The 19,548-nt window shown below is 46.0% G+C and overlaps 1 protein-coding gene and 1 long non-coding RNA gene across 5 annotated transcripts in view; one reads left to right on the top strand and one right to left on the bottom strand.

Moving 5' to 3' along the window:
• Positions 1 to 1,536, bottom strand: part of LOC134936503 (uncharacterized) — a 196,365-nt gene extending 194,829 nt beyond the window's left edge. The window contains exon 1 of one of the 2 annotated variants that reach the window (XR_010180507.1): positions 1,356 to 1,536. This is a non-coding gene — a long non-coding RNA (uncharacterized LOC134936503). The remainder of the gene's footprint in view (positions 1 to 1,355) is intronic. The other variant, XR_010180506.1, reaches the window with a different exon arrangement.
• Positions 1,483 to 18,223, top strand: UBL5 (ubiquitin like 5). Of its 3 annotated transcripts, none has more exons than XM_063931564.1 (5): positions 1,483 to 1,565; positions 2,376 to 2,439; positions 13,539 to 13,622; positions 15,977 to 16,014; positions 17,982 to 18,223. In XM_063931564.1, exons 2-5 carry the CDS (start codon positions 2,381 to 2,383, stop codon positions 18,023 to 18,025), a joined length of 225 nt encoding a protein of 74 aa, XP_063787634.1. In that variant the 5' UTR covers positions 1,483 to 1,565; positions 2,376 to 2,380; the 3' UTR covers positions 18,026 to 18,223. The 3 variants fall into 3 exon arrangements, with proteins under 3 accessions (XP_063787634.1, XP_063787635.1, XP_063787633.1); XM_063931565.1 differs by having other exon boundaries at positions 1,488 to 1,569; XM_063931563.1 differs by lacking the exon at positions 1,483 to 1,565 and having other exon boundaries at positions 2,421 to 2,510; positions 13,539 to 13,696.
• The last annotated feature ends 1,325 nt before the right edge of the window (positions 18,224 to 19,548 follow it).

Genomic DNA, 19,548 nt, shown 5'->3' with positions numbered 1-19,548 from the left:
ATATAGCCCCAATTAGTGTACCACTTTGCTCGCCACACTTCGGGCAAGCTGTCTCGCTCCACTACCGCTCTGGTCGGCACAGGTTACTATTCCCAATCGTAGTCCACGTGGATGTTAAATGATGAAAAAGTAGAAAAAAAAACCTTGTGTTGACAATATTTGTGCAACCTTTTGTACTTGTTGACCATATGATGTATCATCCTGATACCCTTTCAATCCACACCAGTGCATTAGTAGGCATCAAGGCCGTAACTACGTGTGTGCCAGATGTGCCTGGCACACAGCGCAGTCGCCCTGAGGGCGCAACTATCCGGATTCCCTAAAGTCAGCGGCATTGTAATGAGTCAAATTGACTCATTACAAGCCGCCTGAGTGTACCCACTGCCGGATTGAGGAGAGGAACAGCTCCAGGGGCAGGTGAAAAGGAAGAGGAGGGAGGGGGAGGAGGGAGCCGCAGCAGCGCATTGTAATTGGTGGCGGCGCCGCTGTAGCTGTCCCTCTGCGCTTCCCTAATCCCAGAATTCACAGCGGCGGCGGCCAGCCAATGTAGAAGGAGAGGGACAGCTGCATGTGGCTACGCCACCAATTACAGTGCGCTGCTGCGGCTCCCTCCACCCCCTCCCTCATCCTCTTTCCCTGCCTGCCCGGGATGTGCCAGCAACTGCACCGAAGAGCCTAACTGCTTGAGCCAGTAAGTATAATCTATCTATCTATCGTAATGTGTAAAAAGGGGGACGCTGTCTGCAGTAATGTGTATTGGTATTATTTTGTGGCCACACCCCTTCCACATGAAGCCACGCCCCTATATATTTTGCGGGCACCTACAGTGCGCACTGCCCCTGTTTTGCATAGAAGGGGGGAAGAGGTGCCAATGCCATTTCTTGCACACAGCGCTAAAATGTCAATTTACGGCACTGGTAGGCATCTCTGTCGCTTATGTACCTGGATTGCTAGTAATTAGTAATTACACAAGTACCGGAGCAGTGGTGGACCCAGAAAATGTTGATGGGGGAGGGGGACTCTGAAGATGCACCGTCCCACATTGAAAAAAGAAATGGCAACAACATGCAATAGCCCACTTGATTCTAGCATCTACCCATGCAATAGGTGTGCTGCCGCAAAGCTGTGGCGCAAAGCTGGAGGTGTTATGAGACCTAGGCTTAATAGCCTGTTGCATTGCTGTTTGAAAGTTGTAGGATAATTAATAAATATACCCTTTACCTGTCATGTGACATTACTGATTTAATTAGCACGCTTATCAAAAGGACAAACCAGGACACCGTCAGGCGAGGAGCGATCTGCATAATCAGATAATAATAGTGTGTATGCTAAAATGCAAGCTGGTAGATAAGTACCTCTGCTGTACATGGTTCTTTGTGACATGATCGCCCCCTGGTGTCTCTCCGTTGCATAGCAACACTTTAAACCATAGAGCGGACTTCCCAGCAGAACAGAGCGTCTCCTTTCCTTAGCATTTGTTAGTTCTTCAAACATGTCCCTTCCGCCGGATATTGCCATAGAGTGCTGTGGCTAATACGAGAGATAACCATTGTGGTGGTGAGCCGGTAGGTGGGTTTCTTGGTGTGGCTGTTATTACAGTAGTGGGTGTAATATATATATATATATGTGTGTGTGTAGTTGCTGGGGCTGGGGCTGCTTGTGCCTGTGTGATATAGCTGTGTGCTTCCTAGTTATGTGTAAGCTCAGTGTTGGCATGTGATGGGAAGCAGTCATGCTGTCAGTACATAGATGACCCTGTCTAATGCTATTATGGCTGCCACCCTGACCTGGTTGCCACACTACTGCCACTCAGCTTTACATCTTCTCCCTGCATTTCTATAGGCTTTGCAGTAGAAAGCATGCTGGGACCTGTAGTATTACAGCAGACACAGGTTGACCCTCACTACTGCTTCTCCAGTGCTACACACACACACACACACACACACCCCCATAAGATCCCTAAACGCTACTGCGACTTCTCCGAGGGGAGAAGTCGCATATGTCTCCCTTGAACTGCCCGGCAGCTTCTTGGGCGTCAGGATCGCATATGATTCATCGTATGCAGTCCTTTTGCATATGATGTATTGTAGGCGCTCCTAGCCAAGGCTGCCGGATCCGAGAAATCTATAGTGCAGCCCTTCCGATCTACAGGCTCCGATCCTATGAGCACGGGACCGCGCATCAGATCGGAATCACATGCGATTTGCCACTTTTCATCTGATTTCTCAGCCCCATAAGTCGGAATCGGATGAAAAGGGCCCAAATCGCACTAGAGTATGGGCACCTATAGTTGTAGCAGTCATACCGCTGCCTGCAATGCCTCTGTCTGTAACCGCCTTGTACCTGGCTGATCACTGTGCTTTGTTTACCCCTAGGTACGATGATGATCGAGGTCGTTTGTAACGACCGCTTGGGGAAGAAAGTGCGCGTAAAGTGCAAGTATCCTTAAAAGTGGAGTTGGCAATGTCTGTGTGCAGATGTCCAGGATGCTAACAAATTGTGCCAATGTGGTGAGGGTCATGTGGTACTGAGCCTTACATTGTAGACCGCAATAGCACAAAGCAATCATAGAGTACAGTGAAAGTGTGGTGTCATAGTACTCGATGATCAGTACATTATGGTGCCAGCAGGCCTTTGGTGGTCAGGTGGTTACATGTATAAAGACTGTAGAAATGACAAGCACCTAATAGTGTTGTGTTTAACAGACTCTAAAAATAAAATATTGTACATTAATTAGCAGGTACCTGCATACTAATATGGATAGCTAAGGCTGACTTTGGTGCTTATCAATCTACTTATTTATTTATTGTTTGTTTGCTCATAATTTGAAATTTCTCCTTCCTCTCCCTTTCTACCAGCTTAAATGCATAACAAAAAAAAATGTTTTATCCATGTGGGTTTGAGCGCCCCATGTCAACTAACTTGTAGGGACGCCTACCAATAAAATTGTCAACATGGTATACTGGTAGTGTTATTAAAATATATTTCTCTATCGTCCTAAGTGGATGCTGGGGTTCCTGAAAGGACCATGGGGAATAGCGGCTCCGCAGGAGACAGGGCACAAAAAAGTAAAGCTTTTACCAGATCAGGTGGTGTGCACTGGCTCCTCCCCCTATGACCCTCCTCCAGACTCCAGTTAGATTTTGTGCCCGAACGAGAAGGGTGCAATCTAGGTGGCTCTCCTAAAGAGCTGCTTAGAGAAAGTTTAGCTTAGGTTTTTTACTTTACAGTGAGTCCTGCTGGCAACAGGATCACTGCAACGAGGGACTTAGGGGAGAAGTAGTGAACTCACCTGCGTGCAGAGTGGATTTGCTGCTTGGCTACTGGACACTAGCTCCAGAGGGACGATCACAGGTACAGCCTGGATGGTCACCGGAGCCGCGCCGCCGGCCCCCTTGCAGACGCTGAAGAGAGAAGAGGTCCAAAATCGGCGGCTGAAGACTCCTGAGTCTTCATAAAGGTAGCGCACAGCACTGCAGCTGTGCGCCATTTTCCTCTCAGCACACTTCACACAACAGTCACTGAGGGTGCAGAGCGCTGGGGGGGGCGCTCTGAGAGGCAAATAAAAACCTTATTAGAGGCAAAAAATACCTCACATATAGCCCACAGAGGCTATATGGAGATATTTAACCCCTGCCTAACTTCAAAAATAGCGGGAGACGAGCCCGCCGAAAAAGGGGCGGGGCCTATCTCCTCAGCACACAGCGCCATTTTCTCTCACAGAAAAGCTGGAGAGAAGGCTCCCAGGCTCTCCCCTGCACTGCATTACAGAAACAGGGTTAAAACAGAGAGGGGGGGCACTGATTTTGGCGATATTGTATATATATAAAAGATGCTATAAGGGAGAAACACTTATATAAGGTTGTCCCTATATAATTATAGCGTTTTTGGTGTGTGCTGGCAGACTCTCCCTCTGTCTCCCCAAAGGGCTAGTGGGTCCTGTCCTCTGTCAGAGCATTCCCGGTGTGTGTGCTGTGTGTCGGTACGTGTGTGTCGACATGTATGAGGACGATGTTGGTGAGGAGGCGGAGAAATTGCCTGTAATGGTGATGTCACTCTCTAGGGAGTCGACACCGGAATGGATGGCTTATTTAGAGAATTACGTGAGAATGTCAACACGCTGCAAGGTCGGTTGACGACATGAGACGGCCGACAATCTATTAGGACCGGTCCAGGCGTCTCAGAAACACCGTCAGGGGTTTTAAAAACGCCCATTTACCTCAGTCGGTCGACACAGACACGGACACTGAATACAGTGTCGACGGTGAATAAACAAACGTATTTCTCAAGATTAGGGCCACACGTTAAGGGCAATGAAGGAGGTGTTACGTGTTTCTGATACTACAAGTACCACAAGAAAGGGTATTATGTGGGAGTGAAAAAACTACCTGTAGTTTTTCCTGAATCAGATAAAATAAAATGAAGTGTGTGATGATGCGTAGGGTTACCCCGATAGCAAATATTGGCGTTATACCCTTTCCCGCCAGAAATTAGGGTACGTTGGGAAACACCCCTTAGGGTGATAAGGCGCTCACACGCTTATCAAGTGGCGTTACCGTCTCCAGATACGGCCGCCCTCAAGGAGCCAGCTGATAGGAAGCTGGAAAAATATCCTAAAAAGTATATACACACATACGGTGGTTATACTGCGACCAGCGATCGCCATCAGCCTGGAGATGCAGTGCTGGGTTGGCTTGGTCGGATTCCCTGACTGAAAATATTTTATTCATGTAGAGCATTTAATAGGATGCATTCTATATATATGTATGTGAGATGCACAGAGGGATATTTGCTCTCTGGCATCAAGATAAGTGCGTTGTCCATATCTCCCAGAAGATGTCAGGGACACGACAGTGGTCAGGTGATACAGATCCCATACGGCAGATGGAAGTATTGCTGTATAAAGGGAAGGAGTTATTTGGGGGTCGGTCCATCGGACCTGGGGACCACAGCAACAGCTGGGAAATCCAACCTTTTTTACCCCAAGTTACATCTCAGCTAAAAAAGACACCGTCTTTTCAGCCTCAATCTTTCCTTTCCCATGAGGGCATGCAGGCAAAAGGCCAGTCATATCTGCCCAGACATAGAGGTAAGGGAAGTAGACTGCAGCAGGCAGCCCTTTCCCAGGAAAAGAAGCCCTCCACCGCGTCTGCCAAGTCCTCAGCATGACGCTGGGGCCGTGCAAGCGGACTCAAGGTGGGGGGGTAGTCTCAAGAGTCTCAGGGCGCAGTGGGATCACTCGCAAGTTGACCCCTAGATCGTACGAGTATTATCCCAGGGGTAAAGATTGGAGAGTCGAGACATCTTCTCCTCGCAGGTTCCTGAAGTCTGCTTTACCAACGGCTCCCTCCGACAGGGAGGCAGCATTGGAAACAATTCACAAGCTGTATATCCAGCAGGTGATAATCAAAGTACCCCTCCTACGACAAGGAAAAGGGTATTATTTTTCCACACTATATTGTGGTACTGAAGCCAGACGGCTTGGTGACACATAGTCTAAATCTAAAATGTTTTGAACACTTACATAAAAGGTTCAAATCGAGATAAAGTCACTCAGAGCAGTGATAGCGAACCGGAAAAAAGGGGACTATATGGTGTCCCTGGACATCAAGGATTACCTCCATGTCCAAATTTTGTCCTTCTCATCAAGGGTACCTCTGGTTCGTGGTACAGAACTGTCAATATCAGTTTCAGACGATGCCGTTTGAATTATCCACGGCACCCCGGGCCTTTTTACCAAGGTAATGGCCGAAAAGATGTTTCTTCAAAGAAAAAAGGCATCTAAATTATCCCTTACTTGCACGACCTAAAAAGGGCAAGTTCCAGAGAACAGTTGGAGGTCGGAAGAGCACTATCTAAAGTAGTTCTTCGACGGCACGACTGGATTCTAAATATTCCAAGAATCGCAGCTGTTTTCCGACGATACGTCTGCTGTTCCTAGGGATGATTCTGGACACGGTTCAGAAAAAGGTTTTTCTTCCCGAGGAAAAAGCCAAGGAGTTATCCGACCTGTCAGGAACCTCCTAAAACCAGGAAAGGTGTCTGTACATCAATGCACAAGAGTCCTGGGAAAAATGGTGGCTTTTTACGAAGCAATTCCATTCGGCAGATTCCATGCAAGAATTTTCCAAAGGGATCTGTTGGACAAATGGTCAGGGTCGCATCCTCAGATGCACCTGCGAATAACCCTGTCGCCAAGGACAAGGGTATATCTTCTGTGGTGGTTGCAAAAGGCTCATCTATTGGAGGGCCGCAGATTCGGCATACAGGATTTGATCCTGGTGACCACGGACGCCAGCCTGAGAGGTTGGGGAGCAGTCACACAAGGAAGAAACTTCCAGGGGGTATGGACGAACCTGGAAAAGTCTCTTCACATAAACATTCTGGTACTAAGAGCAATCTAAAATGCTCTAAGCCAGGCGGAACCACTCCTGCAAGGAAAACCGGTGTTGATTCAGTCGGACAACATCACGGCGGTCGCCCATGTAAACAGACAGGGCGGCACAAGAAGCAGGAGTGCAATGGCAGAAGCTGCCAAGATTCTTCGCTGGGCGGAGAATCACGTAATAGCACTGTCAGCAGTGTTCTTCCCGGGCGTGGACAACTGGGAAGCAGACTTCCTCAGCAGACACGATATTCACCCGGGAGAGGGGGGTCTTCATCCAGAAGTCTTCCACATGCTAATAAACTGTTGGGAAAGACCAATGGTAGACATGATGGCGTCTCGCCTCAACAAGAAACTGGACAAGTATTGCGCCAGGTCAAGAGATCCACAGGCAATAGCTGTGGACGCACTGGTAACACCTTGGGTGTACAAATCAGTATATGTGTTTCCTCCTCTGCCTCTCATACCAAAGGTATTGAAGATTATACGGTGAGGAGGAGTAAGAACAATACTAGTGGCTCCGGATTGGCCAAGAAGGACTTGGTACCCGGAACTTCAAGAGTTGGTCACGGACGACCCGTGCCCTCTACTTCTGAGAAGGGACCTGCTACAACAGGGTCCCTGTCTTTTTCAAGACTTACCGCGGCTGCGTTTGACGGCATGGCGGTTGAACGCCAGATCCTAAAAGGGAAAGGCATTCCAGAAGAAGTCATTCCTACCTTGATTAAGGCAAGGAAGGAAGTCACCGCGAAACATTATCACCGCATTTGGCGAAAATATGTCGCGTGGTGCGAGGATCGGAGTGTTCCGACGGAGGAATTTCAACTGGGTCGTTTCCTACATTTCCTACAATCAGGATTGTCTATGGGTCTCAAATTGAGATCTATTAAGGTTCAAATTTCGGCCCTGTCAATATTCTTCCAAAAAGAATTGGCCTCAGTTCCTGAGGTACAGACTTTTGTTAAAGGAGTACTGCATATACAGCCTCCTGTGGTGCCTCCGGTGGCACCGTGGGATCTAAATGTAGTTTTAGATTTCCTCAAATCCCATTGGTTTGAACCATTGAAAAAGGTGGATTTTAAATATCTCACATGGAAAGTGACTATGTTACTGGCCCTGGCTTCCGCCAGGAGAGTATCTGAATTGGCGGCTTTATCTTATAAAAGCCCTTATCTAATCTTCCATTCGGATAGGGCAGAACTGAGGACTCGTCCGCATTTTCTCCCTAAGGTGGTATCAGCGTTTCACCTGAACCAACCTATTGTGGTGCCTGCGGCCACTGGCGACTTGGAGGACTCCAAGTTGTTGGACGTTGTCAGAGCCTTAAAAATATACATTTCAAGGACGGCTGAAGTCAGAAAATCTGACTCGCTGTTGATACTATATGCACCCAACAAGTTGGGTGCCCCTGCTTCTAAGCAGACGATTGCTCGTTGGATTTGTAACACAATTCAACTTGCTCATTCTGTGGCAGGCCTGCCACAGCCTAAATCTGTTAAGGCCCATTCCACAAGGAAGGTGGGCTCATCTTGGGCGGCTGCCCGAGGGGTCTCGGCATTACAATTCTGCCGAGCAGCTACGTGGTCGGGGGAAAACACGTTTGTAAAATTCTACAAATTTGATACCCTGGCAAAAGAGGACTTGGAATTCTCTCATTCGGTGCTGCAGAGTCATCCGCACTCTCCCGCCCGTTTGGGAGCTTTGGTATAATCCCCATGGTCCTTTCAGGAACCCCAGCATCCACTTAGGACGATAGAGAAAATAAGAATTTACTTACCGATAATTCTATTTCTCGGAGTCCGTAGTGGATGCTGGGCGCCCATCCCAAGTGCGGATTATCTGCAATACTGTACATAGTTATTGTTAACTAATTCGGGTTATATTGTTAAGGAGCCATCTTTAAGAGGCTCTTTCTGTTATCATACTGTTAACTGGGTTTAGTTCACAAGTTGTACGGTGTGATTGGTGTGGCTGGTATGAGTCTTACCCGGGATTCAAATTGCCTCCCTTATTGTGTACGCTCGTCCGGGCACAGTACCTAACTGGAGTCTGGAGGAGGGTCATAGGGGGAGGAGCCAGTGCACACCACCTGATCTGGTAAAAGCTTTACTTTTTTGTGCCCTGTCTCCTGCGGAGCCGCTATTCCCCATGGTCCTTTCAGGAACCCCAGCATCCACTACGGACTCCGAGAAATAGAATTATCGGTAAGTAAATTCTTATTAATGTGTACATACTCCCATCACCACAAATGTGTTTAACACACCGTAGTGTCCCCAGTCCAGATTATGTCACACAGAAGTCCAGGTTAACATGCCATAGAGCTCCCCCCTCACCCCCCATGTGCACGTACCAGTGATGTAGCGATTTGGAGGGGCCCCTTGGTAGCTGCCCCGTTATATTAATCTGGCACTGGATTTCTATACTTCTATATATAAGACCCAAAAGTGTAACAGAACCAAAATACTCAAACATTAACAGGACTCACAGATGACCTGCCCATATTTAATCATGTCATTGTTATTTGTATTTTAATACACTCATTGTGAAGTGCTACTTAATATAGTAAGGGCTTTATATATCAAAGGTGATCGAGAAGGGCTCATCTGTGAACATTGCATCTAGAATCATGTAACATTTGCACTGGACAGTAGTAACCAATCAGATACTTGTTATTTTGTGTAAAATATGCACTGGGCAAAAATATGGTGGATGAGAGGAATATTTGCACCTAAATTCAGTGTTCATTCATTGACCAGTTTATAGCATTGGTTTTGAAAGTGTCTGGAAACCGATATAGTGTATATTGTTTAAATATTAATGAAATATAAAAACTGGTATAAATTTATACATTGCCTGTGGTATTTTTTTATTTTTATTTTTTTGCCTTGACCATGCACTTGTGTGAAAACATATGTAAGCAGCACAGTGCAACCAAAGAGAACAACTTAGGGGGGTATCCAATTACCCGCAGTCCATAACCGTGGGTAATTGTATCACTGGGTCCAAAAATGGATCACACCTAATTGGATACCCTCCTTAGTCTTTATAAGTACTTGTACATAACACTAAGATGTTTAAAAGATAAAGTTATAGTTAAATCAGCAAACCAATCCTATCAAGTCAATGTGGGATATTCTTAGTAACTACCTTTTCTGCTTCAGTTTGTCTCTTCAGACTATTAGTGATTAATTATTCTGCAAATATTCCTTGGTGGTATGTGACTACCATGGCAACAACAGTTACATGGCACATGGGGACTTCCGATGCAGTCTCAATGCCTACGGAGCAGAGATCCATATCGGTGACAGAACTGCGAGGCAATGCAAGTGTAGTAGCCGCATATAAGTGAACAGATAGCTACCAAAGACATTGCAACATTCTTAGCAACTGCATACTCGAGGAACATAAACTCTGAGTGACTCCATGGCCGCACAGAATAATTATGGGGGCTGCGGCGCTAGGATCATGGTTTATGCATGCAAGATCATACGCTGAGACATGCCCTGAGACTGGTATGCCTGCGTTTTTGCAGACACTGGGGGTCATTCCGAGTTGATCGCTCGCTAGCTAGTTTTAGCAGCCGTGCAAACGCTATGCCTTCGCCCAATGGGGAGTGTATTTTAGCTTAGCAGAAGTGCGAACGCATGTGCAGCCGAGCTCTACAAAAACAGTTTGTGCAGTTTCAGAGTAGCTCTGAACCTACTCAGCGCTTGCGATCACTTCAGCCTATTCGTGTCCAGATTTTACGTCCTACAACCGCCCAACCACGCCTGCGTTTTTTCAGACACACCTGCATTTTTGCAAACACTCCCTGAAAACGGTCAGTTGACACCCAGTAACGCCCCCTTCCTGTCAATCTTCTTGCAGCCGCCAGTGCGAAGGAAAACTTCGCTAGAACCTGAGTACAACCACAAAGAGCTTTGTACCGTATGTCGCGCGTGCGCATTGCGGGGCATATGCATGTGCAGAAATGCAATTTTTTCACCTGATCGCTGCGCAGCTAAAAACGGCAGCGAGGGATCAACTCGGGATTATGCCCACTAATCGTTACCTCAGCCTCTCTTCCAGCCCTCTTCCTGTCAGTCACTCTGCGACTGATTCCTCGGTGTGAGTGGCATCTCAAAGGTACCTTGGCATGTGTGCACTGCAGCTGCGATGCATGTGCAGTATACTGATAATCTCTAAGTTGGGACACCATCAAGGTTGTGACAACATCTGAATCAGGGGTGAGGATCATACGGACGACTACACTTAGGTTGACAGTCATTAGGTTGACCACTATTGGTCGACAGTGACTAGGTCGACACAAGTTTTTTGTTTGTTTTTTAAATGTGGGTGTCGTTTTCTTCGTAAAGTGATCGGGAACCCCAATTAGTGCACCGTGTCCCCTCGCATGGCTTGCTTCACTCGCCATACTTCGGGCAAGGTGCATTGCTCCGCTACCGCTGCGTTCGGCACAGGCTACTATTCCCAATCCACATGGATCGTAAAGTATGATTTTGTTATTTTTTTTTTTAATTCATGTTGACCTTTTCCCATGTCGACCAATAGTGGTCGACCTAATGACTGTTTACCTAAGTGTGGTCGATCTAAAGACCGGATACCCTAAATCAGACCCATGATGTGTTGAGCAGAGAGACTTTTGAATTCCACTCTGAGCTCTGTATCACTGTCACATCATTCCTGTCCTTCTCCCCTTTCTACCACCACAGACTACCTAAGGGTCCCATACACTACAGCGACATGTCGGACCCTTATGTCGCATACTTTTTCCCTTGAACAGCCCGGCAGCTTCCCGGGCGGCAGGATCGCATACGATACATTGTATGCGATCGTTTTGCATACGATGTATCGTATGCGATCCCAGCCATGCCTGCGAGATCCGACATATCACGAGTGCAGCACTAACAACCTAGGGGCTCCTATCCGATGCTCACGGGAACGCGGATCGGATGTAAAACACGTCCGATTTCCCACTTTTCATCCGATTTATTGGCCCGAAAGGTCGAAATCGGGCATTATCGTTCTAGTGTAGTTTAGTCTGAGAACCTATGTCAACTTAACAAACTGACTGTGTGTGGTACCCGGAGAATGTGCTTTGCATTTCCTCTGTGGGCTGTGACATTTTCCCGCTGTGACATCACTTGAAGGGAGTTCAGTTAGGAGCAAGTCGGCTCGCGCCACGCTTCACTTACGGAAGCAACAAGCTTGCAGATTTTTGTTTGCAGCCTCATAGGGTTGCATACTGAAATCTGCCTGCTTCTAGGATGATAGCTAAGAAATGTGACTCACGGTCTACCCCATCTGTGTCACCCCCTGTCAGTCTGCTCCTCCCCTTTAGAATGTAAGCTCTCACAAGCAGGGCCCTCTCCCCCCATGTGCTCTTCCTTCTCTTACGTAGTCCATCTTCTACTCCATACTCCCTACAATGGCACCTAACCCTCTTGTTTCTGCCACCCTGATGCTTATTTCAGTGTCATATCGGCTGATGCAGCAATGTTTATATACCATGTACTTGTCCTGCATTGTCTTGTACGGTCAGTCGCTGTTTTCTTGTTTTGCTCATTTGTTTATGTAATAGTGTTCATTCTACCTCCCTGCACCTGTCACAACCTGTGCAGTTCCTCTTTCTGTCTGGGGTGTCACTCTGTGCTCTGTTGCTTATAGCAACACTCTTGTCTGTTTCTCAGGACTGATACAGACCAGAGTGTGCTAGAAGCACCAGAGCATAGAGCGATACCCCAAGCAGGAAAGAGGAACTGCACGGGTTGTGACAGGTGTTGGGTGCTAGAATGAACACTATCGGTGAGATGGAATGGCGTCCGAGTTTGCTGGAGGAGGTGCGGGGTGTGGGCTTAACTCAGATGTTTTTTTTTAAAGCGGCAGTCATGTACAAGATCCATAATTTTGCTTTTGTAAATGACTGCAGCTTTAAAACAATGCCAGAGATCGTCCGGCATCCCGCACCTCTGGCGAACTTTGATGCCATTACATCCCGCTGTATGTATTTTGTTAGGTGCTGCGGTACCCTTGTGGTGCCATATAAATAAAGTATAATAATGATATGCATGGTTAAAAGGTACTAAAGTTCCTATTTAAAGGCTGCTGCTTTAACATTTGTAATTTTGTAGTTGGTAATACACATTCTCTATTACGAAGGCTGGTTATCACTGGCATTGTGAGCATGTCGGTGACCTTGCATGACATGATGTGCGGTGGTAGCCGGCACTATTTTTATTTGGTTCATCTAAACAAGGATTTGTCCTGATTTCATTGGAAGATCCATATTGTTATAGAGGTATATGATAATTGCATTGTAGTGTTTATTTGATATGACTGTATTCAGAATTGTTTTTCTAATATTACTCACTCAACAGTAGAACAAGCTTGTTTTCTGACCCTTCACTTTGAATCCCAACCCTGTATATGAAATTAAGAACTATGTCTTTAGTACTTATGTCGGGCCTCTCCTTAGGGGCTGCATACATAGATATAGGGGTATATTCAATTAAAGTCGAAAACTGCCGTATGTCGAAAAGACGGCAGTTTTCTACTTTTTAAGGTCGAAACGTGATTCAACCTATTCAAAGCTTTTCGACAAGTCGAGGCATTCGACTTGTCGAAAAGCACTTGGATCGGCGGAATAGCTGGCGATCCACGTGTTGATGTCGAAAACGGGGCCAAATCCGACATCAAAATTATGTCGGAATGAGATGGACCCAGAGGAGGCGAGGGGATGGCGAGCCGCGGGGGGACAGCCGGCGGCATCCAGAGGAGATCACCGGTACAGTAGCGCTGCAGCTGGATGTCACTCACCCGCCCGACCTCACGGCAGCTTCCACCCGGCTCCAGCACTCTGCTGGAGCTGGGTGGAAGCTGCCGTGAGGTCGGGCGGCTGAGTGACATCCAGCTGTAGCGCTGATCTCCTCTGGATGCCGTCGGTTGTCCCCTGCGGCTCGCCCCTCCTCTGGGTCCCATCTAAATTCTACTTGAAAAAGTCGAATTTTAGATGGGATTGAATAGGGGTTGTCGGATCCATTCCGACAAATACATGTCAGAATGGATCCGACTTTAATTGAATATACCCCATAGTGTGGGTTTTTTGTTATGTAGTGATCCGGAGTATTGTTTCCTTGACTTGTTTCTATTTTAGCTCAGAAGACACCATCAAAGATCTAAAGAAACTCATAGCTGCTCAGACAGGAACGCGATGGGAGAAGATAGTTCTGAAGAAGTGGTGAGCGCAGGAGACTTCTGCCTTTTTAAGCTCTTGCTCCCACCGCATATTACTAGCGGACATGAGTTATGCAGGTGTGGGGGTCATAATAGCTTCTGGAAGGGGGGGGGGGGGGGGGGGCGGCATCTGCTGGCATGTCAGGCATCATTTAGATTACCATAACAAGTGACCCTTTGTTGCAGAGATGCAGGTGAACCGTTGGACGGGTCACCCCTGTAATCATACTGTAATGGCATGTTCTCTTTCAAACAAATGGCAGTGGTTTGCCTCCTGGGATTGTTCTATTCACATGATATTATTATGACTATGCACACGCCTCTGTTTCCTTGCTCCCTTTATGTAAAGGACACTTATTAGCAGCTGTACTTTCCCACTACTAATAGGATCGCCGGGGGCTATCCTGTTGGCCCTGATGATGGCATTGTTTTCTCTCGATGCCGACATTTATCAGGGGATTATATCACCCGAAGCATAATCTGCTATAACAGGCTGCTGGAGCCACGAAAGCACATGGGATCAGGGGCTTATCCCTGATCCCATGTGTTATCTCGCGATCGTGTGTCCAATTTTGGATGATAAAAACCCTCTAATTGGATACCGCGATAGTGACCATCGGTCACACATCGCAATATCCGGCTGTTTTTTACCGGCCGAAAGAGCATCGGGGCTAATAGGATACCGCCCTAAATGCCCAGGGCGTACCACTTGCTCCTGTGCTCCTACTGAAAAAGACTTAAATGCATGGGCTCAGTTATGAGTCGCTGCATTTCTCACTGCAGAATTTGTATATATTTTTAAAATTATATAATTATTAGCAAAGTGAAATACAGTTGCAAGATAAAGTATGTGAACCCTTTGGAATTTCCTGGATTTGTGCATAAATTGGTCATAAAATGTGTTCTGATCTTCATCTAAGTCACAACAATAGACAAACAGAGTCTGCTGAAACTAATACCACACAAACAATTATGTTCTCATGTTTTCATTGAACACACCATGTAAACAACATACTTTTTCTTGCAACTGTAGTTACCGGTACTCGGTAAACACAGACAAATGCCCCGGTGCCCTCCAAGCACAGCTAGTGCAAACGTCAAAAGATGGACTTAAGACGTATAGAAGCTGATTCAGTTGTTTTGGGGCATCTGTTTTTCTCTTCTAAACGGGATGTTTAGACATCCAGACAACAGTCAGTGTTTTAATTATTTTTGGGTACCCATGCATGTCGCGCCCAAACATAGTGTTTAGCTGCGTAAAACTGCTAAACCCATCTAATTCCTGCTGTTTGGACGCCAAATGTGCAGACTTAATGCACATTTCTTCTTGCACCTCAGGAGGCTGCAAGAAGAAATGTCATCCCAGCAGCTAACTGCGTCTAAATGGAGCAACAATTGAATTGCTCTGTTTTGTGCCTCCTAGTGGCTGCCGCAGGGGGTAACAATTGAATTGCCCCCATAGCGTCCAGTATTAGTGGGGATGATGTGTTATTGGTTGCTATAGGTGTCCATTGTAATTAATAGGATGGTGTGATGGACTTCAGTGGGTATCACAGGTGGAAGATTCATATTGGTTGCTTGGGGTGGACACTGTAATGTTGAGAAGAAGGGATCATTGAGTGCTGGGAGAATGCCCCGCCATACCTGTCGATCTTTATAATGGGTGCGCTGGGGACAGGGATATTACTAGGAGGAGGGAATGAGGGAAGAGGTTGTTGCCCATGAAGACTAGGGGATAATTCTATCTGGCTTGAACAACATAACATCCTATTTAATCATAGAGGCGTGTTTAAAATAATCCTGAGATTGAATGCAGCTGTAAACCTATATTACATAAATGCAATACAGTTTCTGGGGGGTGTTTTTATTTTACATTTTAACATGTGGCAAAGAAACAATAAGAAAACATTGTAAATGTCAGTGTGTACTTTACTTAAGAGCATAGGTGTGCGCATGGGGTGTGCAAGGTGTGTGCCCACATACCCTTTAGGCAGCCAATAGCATCCCCACTCTGCATCTCAGTCTGCTCCCAGGGAAGAAAAAGTCTCTGTTTGAATCCAAGATGGTCGATGTGAAACTGCTGTATCCAAATATAGCAGCTCGGCATCAGCCACCGTGGATTTATATTGAGGCTGCATCATTCCTGGAAGCCAGTTAAGACGCAGAGAGGAGACTACAGTATCCACCCAGATGTGCAGTCTGTGTCTCCAGGAGGTGGGTAGTGCGTGTCCTGTGAGGAGGAGCGGGATGGGTGTCGGGTAGTGTATGTGACGGGGAAAGGGGGTACGCTTACCCTGCGCACGCCAATGTTTAAGAGTGCTTATTTAATTGTTTGTTTGTTTTTTATTTCCGTTCTAGGTACACAATATTTAAGGACCATGTGACGCTAAGTGACTGTATCCTTTTTTTCTTTTTTTTTCAACTGTGTTCATTGGAAGTGGTACAACATGGAAGGGGGAGGGGTTGGGGTGGATCCTGTCACACTATGGTAATTTGAAGTGATCCGAGTGAGAATATGGGTAAAATTTAACAAATGAGTGACTGATTTATAGCATGTCTTCCTAGATGGTGTTGGCTTAGATACATTGGGTGATATTCAATTGTTATATCGCGTCCGATCTCCCGTCTAAAGTGGCGGGAGATCACAGGGTGATATTCATTTCATTTCTTTTATTGCGCCCATAGCGGTTGAACTAAACTAATGGGCGCCATGCAAAAAGTCCCATTTCGGCGGCCAAATTAGTCACTTTTCGCTCATCTCAGCTCTCCACCTCCAGGTGTAACGAGCTAAAATGATGTTAGCACACCCGTCGGCAGACGCAATTGAATAGCTGCTGGTGGGGCGGGGGGTGGGCAATTAAATATAGCACCTTGCGTCAGGGGTTGACAGAAATGGATGGGAGGCTTCAGGGTGGATGCTGTGCCACCATGCATCACCACAAAATAAGGGAGATAGATTTTGACATGTGTTTTTATTATCTAATTATATTTTTCCGTTTGTGCATACAGAGATTTAATGCGTTTCTAGATAGTTGGTTCTCTATGTATGTAGTACTTTGTTTCGTCATCACTGTAAAACGTGTCTCCTGTGGCTGCTTATTGGGAATTATGCTTTGCATGCCTGAAGCATAACCCAGGATAAATACCGGCATTAGGAAATCGGTACGCCGGCATTGGGGCTAATAGGCTTCCCCCTCTAAGGGCTAGATTAACCAAACGGCTGATCTTTCACGCTGCTGCTGCTCCTCAGCAGATTACACCTCTAAATTTATAGTAGCACAAATATTAAGCGCAGAAAACGCTGCTTCAATGGGTAATATTTTTCCCATTCCTCCTTGCAGAATTGTTCTATCAAATTTAATTTTGCGCGTCAGTGGACATGGGATAAGGGGGGGGGGGGGAGGGGTTTATAAAAGCTTGGAGAGCGAGAAAGCTAGCTGTCACTACTGGCGGTGTTCAAAAAATTACTGACAAAAGCTGATTGGTTGGTACTTTATCTATCTCTGAGCTTTGATACATCTCCCTCTCAGTCACTCAAGGACATTCCTTGAGGGCCGCAGGTTTTTCTCAATTTGAATGTAGCTGGCAGCATCCATCTTCCCTTCCATCCTGACCAATTGCTTCGTCCCTGCTGAAAAGAACCACACCCACAAAATAATCTTGCCATGACCATCCATCACAGTAGGTACAGTGTGTTATGGATGCTATGCTGAGTTTTGTTTTCACTAGGGATGGCCATCGGTGTGTTCGCCATCGATGGTGAAACTGAGAGTGGCCATCGATGGTCACTAACTATGCTAAAGAAGACCATCAGTGGTTTCTCTCATCGATGGCCATCCCTGCTATTTCTGTGAAAGGCCCGCGGGCCAATCACAGCCCAGGGGCGGGGCTACGTGGGTGTCGAGGGCGGAGCTATGCTGCTTCCTGATTATGGTAGTTGTGTCAAACAATTCCTCACTTGGGCTTCATATGGTAACAGCTCATTGGTGTCTTGCAAACTCCTTATAAACGAGTACCCATTGAATGTTTTTTGTTTTCCAAGTTTTTAATTCATGAACTAGATATGCCTATAAGCAGTGTTTTGCAGATGTTTAATAAAAACTGTAATGAGCTAACTGGGAAACTTTTATGAAAACTGGTGCCATGGGGAAGTTGTAGTAATACACAGCAGGCCATTTTGATTTTTAGATTTTGCACTAGAAAATTGGCAATCTGATTACTTGCTATGTGGTTCGGCAATTTTTTTTTTTTTAAATTAACTGTGCATCCATTTTCGTAACTGGCTGCCTGGACCACTTATGTCGTGATTTGTGTATGTGGAGTGGATCTGATGACTGTTTGTTCCTTAATACATTCCCTTCAGATGAAATTCATGACGGAATGAACCTGGAGCTGTACTATCAGTAACCGACCTCTCTCCTTTACCAAGCGCGTTCTCTTCTGTGTTATGGAGGTATACACACAAGGGCTGGAGTCCTCCTACTTGGATTGCTGGAACAGTACTTTGTAGCCATCTTAAAGACTATACTCACTATCCATTACATCTACATTTATTTTCTGTTAATTAGTTCTTAAAATATATTAAAGACAAACCATTTTGACTAATTTGTTTTTGTGGAATTTTTTGCGGGAAAATGTATTTAACCATTTTGTTTTAAATAATAAAAAAAAATTGTAAAAAAATATTCTTTGTGTGTTTAATACAAACAATTGTGTGGGTATGGTACTCAGGGTCGACACCCATTGGTCGACTGGCTAGGTTGACACTAGAAATAGGTCGACCCGGCCATTAGGTCGACATGAAAAAAGGTCGACATTAGTTTTTTGGGCGTCGTTTTCTCCGTCAAGTGACCCGGAACCCCAATTAGTGCACCGCGTCCCCTTGCTGCAGGCAAGGGTTACCGTTCCCAATCGTAGTCCACGTGGATCGTAAAGCATGAAAAAGTCCCCCAAAAATGTTTTACAAACTCATACAAACATAGAATTTGATGGCAGATAAGAACCACTTGGCCCATCTAGAATGCTCTTCTTCTTTTTTTTTTTTTTTTTTAACCATATTTTTTATCTCAAAACTTATTTGATCCTTATTTCTTTGTAAGGATATCCTTATGTCTATCCCATGCATGTTTAAATTGCTCTACTGTCTTAGCCTCTACCACCTCTGATGGAAGGCTATTCCACTTGTCCACTACCCTTTCTGTGAAGTAATTTTTCTATTTTCCCTCATATTTCTCCCCCCCCCCCCCCCCCCCTTCTCTCCAGTCTCAGTACATGTCCTCGTGTTTTATTGCTTCTCTTCATATGGAGAATGTTCCCCTCCTGGACTTTGTTAGAAACTTTCAAATATATCAGGGGTTTTATCATGTCCCCCCTTTCCCTTCTCTGCTCCAAACTATACATATTGAGATTTTTTTAGTCTTTCTGGGTATGTCTTGTGATGTAGGCCATGCACCATTTTAGTTGCCCTTCTTTGTACAGTCTCTAATGTATTAATATCCTTTTGAAGATATGGCCTCCAGAATTGAACACCGTATTCTAGATGAGGCCGTACCAATGACCTATACCAGGGGTGGGGAACCTTTTTTCTACCGAGGGCCATTTGGTTATTTATAAAATCCTTCGGGGGCCATACAAGTCTGCCCCCGCGCGCGCCCAAAAAATGGGTGTGGCCAGTTAAAATGGGACGTGATACACATATGCCTCCAATAGTGCAGTGCCAGATCCACAATTGCCCCCACAGTGCCAGGTATACAAATGCCCCTCACAGTGCCAGGTATACAGATGCCCCTCACAGTGCCAGGTATACAGATGCCCCTCACAGTGCCAGGTATACAGATGCCCCTCACAGTGCCAGGTATACAGATGCCCCCCCGTCCCGCTTACCGCTCATTTCGGTGGGTACACGGAGGAAAGCGGGGCTATGTTGGGCG

The sequence above is a fragment of the Pseudophryne corroboree genome, chromosome 6 (genome assembly GCF_028390025.1).
Source record: "Pseudophryne corroboree isolate aPseCor3 chromosome 6, aPseCor3.hap2, whole genome shotgun sequence".
Classification (NCBI taxonomy): Eukaryota; Metazoa; Chordata; class Amphibia; order Anura; family Myobatrachidae; genus Pseudophryne; species Pseudophryne corroboree.
Note: the sequence above shows the minus strand (reverse complement) of the source record. Positions and strands in the feature narration are given on the sequence as shown.